Source organism: Podarcis erhardii (genome assembly GCF_964252035.2).
Source record: "Podarcis erhardii genome assembly, chromosome: 2".
Taxonomy (NCBI): Eukaryota; Metazoa; Chordata; class Lepidosauria; order Squamata; family Lacertidae; genus Podarcis; species Podarcis erhardii.
Window position 1 is genome coordinate 79454581 of NC_138498.1, and position 7892 is coordinate 79462472.

Below are 7892 nucleotides of genomic sequence, written 5' to 3' on the forward strand. Positions count from 1 at the left end.
CCTTGTCTTGATACTTCTGTGAACTTTAGCCATTCTGCTACAGGTAATTAACCAGACTTTAGCTCAGGGATGGGCAAGTTATAGCTCTCCAGAGGTTGCTGGACTACAACTGGCTATTGGCCATGGTGTTGGGGACCAGCAATATCTGCAGAGCTACAGCTGCTCCACCCCTGCCTTAACTCCTGGTACATAGTTATAATACACTGCACACTAGACTCCCAGTTTCACAAACTACAGAGCATCAAATTGCTTCCTCCTATTTTGGAAGCAAGAGGTGTTTGGAGAATGCAGATCAATAATGTTCAGAACGGCTTAGAGGAATGCCTGTTTACTCAGAGGTAAATCCCAGTGAGTTCAGTGGGGCTTACTCCTAAGTAAGTGCACATAGGACTGTAGCATGAGTAAAGCCGTGTTTGTTTCGAATCAGAAACACACCTAGGATGGAATGTTTTCAGTTTTCTACCTACCATCCTTTGTAAACTAACATTGCTATAGAGTAAACGTGCAAATGAAAATAAGCTTTTTCTGTTAGGTTAATGATTTTGAAGGTTACTTGCAATATGGAAAAAAAAAATCAGAACATGCAAGAATGCAGATAATGTCTTTATTTTATTTCATTCTTCCAAATGTCATTGTTTAGAAAAGTAGAAGTTTATTGGAACAGCCTCAAGGTTCCATAGTCTTATGGATACTTGAGATTAATCCTCAGTCTCTGTGGGACCGCCTTCTGAGTAAACGTGCAGCATGATTTAATACATGTGTTGCAGTCCCAGCTTCATGTTTTCTTGTGAGATGATAGGAACAAGAAATATAAGTGCCTTAACATAAGGATTTTACTTCCATTGCTATACAGTTCCCTCATTATAAATTCAAATGGCAGTGCCCTCCTGAGCAGGAAGGTCAACCACATAAAAGCCATTCTTGCATATTTCCTTGTAGATGGTGATATACTTGGAAGCTTTCCTTGTTCGTGGAATCACAAATCTCTCTGTAAATTCACTTTTATTCATTTGCTGCTTCTTTTGGGCACTAAGCACACAGTTAATAAATGTTAGTGCATAGGTGTAACAGTTATGGAGATGTTCTTCATACCTAGTAGAGGGAGAACCAGAAATGAGCATAAGAAACCAATGTGATACATGACTATTAAACATTTTATTAGCTTATGATGATGGTGCAGGCAAGCCATTATGCCAGAGCAATCCTTGACCACTGGAAACATGCACCAGCAGAACATCATTTATGGAAGGATTTTTTAAATGGTGGAACTTGGGGATGTGGTGGAGCAAAGCCACCATTGGTTAGTGTCTTTATGTTTGCTGAGGTTAGTCACATTCATTCTGTCTATACAAAGTTACACATGGAAATGATGGAAAGATGCAGATGCTAATATCACCTCTCCCCCCTCCCCCAGACAAAACTTTCGTGTCATATGTGCCATGTGAGTTACATCACACTGCCCTCATATTTTTTTAAAAACAACTACACAATTGGAAACTTCTGCCTTCTATTTAAAGTTCTAACTTTCAGTATGAGGCTTAATTTTCCTTCAGTTATATTTGGTTCACCCATAAATTTATCTTGGATGCAGTTCTTGCCACCTTTACATTTTTCTCTTCTTGGAAAGCTGAATTTAGCAATAGCATTTAATCTCTTTTTGCATATTGCCGTGTGCCCGAGATTCTACTTGTCCTGTGATTCTCCAGTGGGTAACAAAACATGCATATATGGCATATGGAGCTGTAAGGATGTGGTTTGCATATGCTAACTGAAGTGTAACCGAAGAACTCTGTAGTCAGGTTAACTTTGCAATGTGTTCCTCATTATTATTAGAACAGTGCTGATTCATTAAAATTAGTCAAAATACAAAAAAAAAAAAGGCAGGGAATGTCATCCTTGTATGATTTTTTGTTTGTTTGTAAGTTTCTCACTTTGAAAACCTATTTCTCTAAAATTCAAAGTATGTATTGAGGTAATTTTTATGAGATACAAGTTTAGGTTTCTTAAAAGGATGGAGTGGCTCTGAGTGCTTTTGCAGCCTATTCTTAGGTGACACACTACTGGGTGGGCTTGGCTTAAAACAAAAACAGATGATGGCCTCAACCGCAAATTTTATGACTGCCTGTTTAGGATCCAGAACAAAATGGTTTTTAAAAAATAAAAAAATAAGATTTATGTTTTTCTTTCCTTACCGAACTGCAGTAAAATTACAAATCTCATGGTAGACACATGCTCTCACCACCAGCATTTCTTATGTCACACGCTGTTAGCAAAAAGAGTGCTGTAATTTTCAGAGTAGTGTCTTTGCCTGTAACTTTTCCATAGCTTGGGGATGCCAATGAGTCCCTTCTTGGATTACTCGAAACCTGCACAAAGCTCTTGTTCAATTAAGGTAATTCTACGTTTACATTAATTTTTTCAAAATTCCAGAACTTGTAAGTAATCATCAGGTCTTTAACATTTGTTGGTCCTTTTTGGTACTTGTAATCATCACTGTATAATGCTGGGTCGCAGAAAAATAGCTTGACTAAAGCCTTTATTGGAATGACGTTCCTGTCGCTAGAAGTACTTGAAAAGCAAACATAATATGTTTTGTTTTCCACACACAAACCATAGGCTGTACTCAAGGGACTATTTGGAATGTACTTCAAGAGAAATCAATCCTAATAATCATTGGATCAGTGAATATGGACACTGAAATGTTCGTAAGGCCTAGATTAGCCTTCTGGTACTCTGGAAATTTTGGACTACAACTCCTATCATTTCTGACAATTGCCTATGCTGACTGCGGCTGGTGGGAATGGTGGTATAACGCAGCTGGAGAGCACCTGATTGAGAGAGGCTGACATAAATAATGAAAGCAGCAAAACCTGCCTGTATTCAATTTTGGTTTTGTTTGTTCGTCTTCCAACAGAAGTGCAATTCTGTACATGCTTACATCCCGTTCCCTCTTGATCAGTGTATCAAACGGTCGTATACATTCCAATCAATTCCTGTTCCTTATGAAACACATCTGACAACTTTGAACAGAAGTTAAAGCCAGAAACAATATATTTGATTGCACAGATGAGCGTTAACTGAGAATAGAATGGAGTCCAGTGATAATTTATTCTGCAAAACCATAACACTACAAAGTTACATGGAACTGCTTGTGATGTCTCGAGTCACCTCTCCCTTCTAGTATTGTTCATACAATACATACTGTCAGAATCTCTGTTAAACCCAAAATATACAGAAATGGTTAAAGAAGGTTAATGAAGAAAGAGGCCTCAAAGTAATTTTGTCTAAAACAATTTCTCCAAATGACTACATAAGATCCTTCTCTGAGTTACCACAGTAGGCAGAGTTCCAAAACAAAGGATGTCTAGTTTAGCTGCCTTTGAACATAGTCACATTTGTCTGTGGAGCTTCTTACCTGTGTGGAAGCCAGATTTCTGCTGCAGAGAATTGTTCTAGGTATGTATCCCATTGGTTAAGCAGGCCATACATGTCAGGCTGGACTAGATGAACACTTACACATTGTTCCCATCCATGCTCAGCTATGTTAACTCCAGTTTCGTTGTAATTATACACTAAACCTAAATACACAGCAACAAGACAAATCAGAAATGCAAAATGCAAGGATTAGTTATGATATGTTGACCAATAGTATAACTCATTCCATTCTGTTAATTTCTGTCACTTGCAACATCATTCCCATTTCTTTTACAGGCTCATCTGAACAGTAGTTCTAAAAAGGTTGGTTAATATGAACCCTGAGTATGTAGTCCTATGAATGTCAGTGTAATGGCATAATTAATTACCTAAATTGTGTAATTTCGCCACAGCAGAAAGCAAGACAACTAACATTTTTGGCAGAAGACAAACGGTGGTGGAATGGAAGCAGTGCTGCATAAAACCAATACAGGTGGAACAAAAAATTATGCCTTCCTGCATCCCTAGGCACAACTGAAAAGAGCTCTAGCTACAGGCAATCACATATGCAAACTTTCCCCAGCAAAAATGGTTATGTAGACTTAGCAGAAAGGGGATTGGTGGTAGAAAGATTGCAGTAAGGAGCCTGATATCTTGGAAAAGGAAGAGAAATCAAGGGCCAGAATGCCAGGAGGTTGAAGGGGGAGACATTGTAGGCAATAGGCAAAGGATGAGCAACCTGAGAGAAGGAAAAGAGTCCAATAGACATTTATGTTTCACATAGAGAATCTTAATTTAGAAAGTGAATTACAAATGTCTCTTACCATTAGTATTGGTTATTCCAACATGGAGATCAGAACTTCCATCATACCCTCTGAAAGAAGACATTTAATATCTTTTCATGTTAGAAAACAATCCAGTTATTGGGGAGGGAAATGCTATATTTTTGCAATATAGAGAAGTGTCCTGTTCCCTCTCTCTGCCCTGAAAAGACTGACTACAATCTTATCAAATGTAATTACTGTTCCATTTAATTAATTAAACTTCTAAATGAGTAAAAGGCTGCCTCAATCTGGCAGCAAATTATACATAATATACATACAAAAAAGCACTTATAAAAACTGCAGGTGGTTAGCACCTTATTAGAAGACAACAATAACAAGTTTATTTTGGAAATTATTTTCATCCTAATGCAAATGTTATTGATAGATTACTTAACTAAAACTCATGCAAGTAATTGATCAATACTTTTCATCAGGTTGCACCCCACGTTCTGTAGGTTTTATAACTCCTCTAAACCAGGCATGGGGAACCTTTAAGCTCCCCATTGTTCCTTTGCAGCTATGTGGGTACCTGTCCCATGGCACCAAATACGACCACAGATGTGGGATAGTTGGGTGTGGTTTGCAAGGAATGGCCTCATATACTGAAGCAGGACTCCCGTTGGCCCAAATCTGCCTGAAGCACAAGAGGTTCCCTACCCTTGCTCTAAATCAGTCTTTCCCAAACTGTGGTCTCTAGCTGCTTTGGGACTACAGTTCTCATCATCTCAGACCACTGGTCCTGCTAGCTAGAGATGATGAGAGTTGTAGTTCAAAAACAGCTGGAGACCTAAGATTGAGAAATGCTGCTCTAAACTGATTGTGGGATTTGTAACTCTATAAAGGTGTTGTTGTTGTTTGTTTGTTTGTTTTCATTTCTATATCGCTTTACAAGAAAAAATATCAAAGCGGATTACAGTTGATCACTAAATTAGACCTCCTGACCTGTCAATTTGGTTTCAAAACAAATTTTGACTCACTTTAGTAAATTATGCAGAATTTACTCATTTCTACACCAGAGCTTAGAATAAGACCACATGGTTTGTCTGCAGAAGGTGCCATATTTATTTCATTTTTAAAGTTTTACAAACCATTTAATCCAAGAACTCTCTAAGCAGTGTACATAATAAAATTGTACCGAAATCCACTATTAAGAAACATACATGAAATAATAATTATTAAGACACAGATGAAAACCATAGAACTTCTAAAACAAATATGGTAACTAAATCATAGGTCCGGGTAGGCTTGCTAAAATAAAAACTTTTTCAGTGCATGTCTGAAATATAGTGAGGGTGCTGCCAAACTAAATGATCAACTCCTCACAATGGCAAAGCAGACATTATATGGCACTTGTAAAAGTGCAAGTTCCCCAGATCAAAGCAGTCAAATTGGCACATGTAGGGCAAGACAATCCCTTAACTAAACTGGTCCCAAGCTCTTAAGGCCTTGAATGGCAGAACCTTAAATGTGGTCCAGTGACAAACTGACAACCAATACAGTATAGATCTTTGAGCAATGGTACCATCATGCTGGCAAAATCTCACTCCTATCAGTTATCATTCCGCACTGCACACTGCTCATTCCTTGGCACCTGTAATCCTGCTGCCACATTGCAAGGATAAGAGAGAATTTAGCCCCCGATCTTGGGAAAACATTGCTACCCATCAGTGGACTGCGGCAGATGGACTGATCTAATCCATCGTAAGGTAGCTTTCATATGTCTTCTTTCTGAGCACACAATCAAGCAAAATGAACATAAATACTAAACAGCATTGTTGAGCAGAAAATCCTACCTCAGAAAGGTTCCTGTAGTAGGTTTAAGTAAAAAAGAACATCTTTCTCTGTGCCCATTAACAAATGGGCTGGGGATAGTGACAGGTGCTTCTTCCAGTTTCCTGTAGAACAGGCTCTGCCCACACAGGGGACAATGCTTGGGCACAAAGGAACCAAAGATGTCTCTCTTACAGTGGCTGATTTTGATTAAGCCTCTCTCCGAGTCCAAAGGCTGCATGATTTCTGCCTCCTCCTTGTGCAAATGCAGCTGGGCTTCTACCTGGCACAGGCTTATGGGTGAAAGGCAGAGCTTAACTACTGAAATGGGCATGGGAAAGTGGGTGGGATTTGTTAGCTGTGCAGGTGAGAATGACAGATCAGAGAGCCAATTACTCCTCTAAGAGAAGGAAGCCGAGAAGGGGACAGGGAGGGAGGGTTTGCAGGTGGACATTTCCTTAAAGAGCCAGTATTTGTTTTTTCACATCATGATGAGGTTATTCTGCTGTAGATTCACACAGTATGGCAGCTGTAATTTGCCCACTCCCGTGGTCAATATTGGCTCAGTTCCTGCTAGTGGCTAGCCTTTTGTTTCTCTGCATATAAAACCAAAACCCCAAAGCTGTGTTAACTGATGTTAAACAGAAAGGCCCCTGTATTTTCTCTTTTGCACAGAAAGAAAACTGACTTGGAAGTTTGGGGCTTGCACCTGCTTCTCCACTAGCATAGCAGTCAGGCAAACCTAGCAGCCTAATACAGTGGTACCTTGGGTTACAGACGCTTCAGGTTACAGACTCCGCTAACCCAGAAATAGTACCTCGGGTTAAGAACTTTGCTTCAGGGTGAGAACAGAAATCACGCAGCAGACGCGGAGTGGCAGCGGGAGCCCCATTAGCTAAAGTGCTGTCTCAGGTTAAGAACAGTTTCAGGTTAAGAACGGACCTCCAGAATGAATTAAGTTCTTAACCTGAGGTACCACTGTAAAGCTGTTCTTACTGACCACATTCTAGTATAACTGAAAGCAGCTCCAAACAAGAACCAAGGCAGTAATCAGAGCTAAAGGACCACCCAGGAATCCATTTTACTAGCTGCAGGAAGCAGTTTCTCTCTCCATGTGATCTGCCTGCCTGCTGTGTAAAGTTCTTGTGAGGAATTGGACTCTGCTCTACGAAACCCTGGAGCAGATTACTATAAAACTAATGAAGCTTAAATTTTAGGGGCCCTAATCCCAGACAGGCACCATAAGTGACTTCAGTCCACGTTGCTTAAAATTTTGGGGTCTAGTAGACTCAAATTGAGTCACACGACTCAAACTGATTAATTTTTTGTTGTATATATTTCAACACCAACATTTGAAAGTCTGTAGTGCAGATGCTGCAAAGGTGGTGTGTCGTGGCAAGTTGGCTGTTCTGCTGAAGAGCGCTCAAATTCTTTCTGCATATTGCCTCAAGAAAATTACTTCCAAGAAGTAATTTTTCGAATTACTTAGTGTACCCTAAGCACACTAAGTAGAGAATAGACTTACTTCTGATTAAATCTACTTAGCCTTGCACATTGCATCTATATTTGGGGAGACAAGGAAGCAAAAGAAGGAAATATATTGTCTCTCAGTTGGCAGAGCATAAGAGTCTAAATCTAAGCGTCATGGGTTTGAGCCCTACGTTGGCAAAAGATTTCTGCACTGCAGGGGGTTGGACTAGATGACCCTCGTGACCCCTGCGAACTCTAGGATTCTATGATTCCTGGTGTTTGTGACGCTTCCCGCCCTCCTTGCTAGATAGGGCGATGTGCAGCTCCCAAACAATTCGGCGCCACCGTAGATTGAGAACGACTGTCTTGTTCAGATACAGATAGGTAGCCGTGTTGGTCTGCCATAGTCAAAAC

General features: G+C 39.9%; 1 protein-coding gene across 4 annotated transcripts; it reads right to left on the reverse strand.

Annotated features, from left to right (window-relative positions):
* Positions 1-590: 590 nt before the first annotated feature.
* Positions 591-7848, reverse strand: MKRN2OS (MKRN2 opposite strand). 4 transcript variants are annotated; one of them, XM_081848582.1, is made up of 5 exons: positions 7670-7848; positions 6032-6301; positions 4239-4288; positions 3416-3578; positions 591-1092 (listed from the first exon to the last, which is right to left on the reverse strand). In XM_081848582.1, exons 2-5 carry the CDS (start codon positions 6247-6249, stop codon positions 870-872), a joined length of 654 nt encoding a protein of 217 aa, XP_081704708.1. In that variant the 5' UTR covers positions 6250-6301; positions 7670-7848; the 3' UTR covers positions 591-869. The 4 variants fall into 4 exon arrangements, with proteins under 4 accessions (XP_081704708.1, XP_081704707.1, XP_081704706.1 ...); XM_081848581.1 differs by having other exon boundaries at positions 6032-6291; positions 7534-7848; XM_081848580.1 differs by having other exon boundaries at positions 7534-7848.
* Between the last annotated feature and the right edge of the window lie 44 nt (positions 7849-7892).

Bases quoted from the DNA above. Each gene is read 5' to 3' on its own strand.
- MKRN2OS (XM_081848579.1), bottom strand. From the start codon at position 6,342: ATGCCCATTTCAGTAGTTAAGCTCTGCCTTTCACCCATAAGCCTGTGC. The intron at 4,289-6,031 runs GTAGGATTTTCT...GTCTTCTTTCAG, and splicing joins ACTACAGGAACCTTTCTGAG to AGGGTATGATGGAAGTTCTG. The intron at 3,579-4,238 runs GTAAGAGACATT...CTGTGTATTTAG, and splicing joins TGGAATAACCAATACTAATG to GTTTAGTGTATAATTACAAC.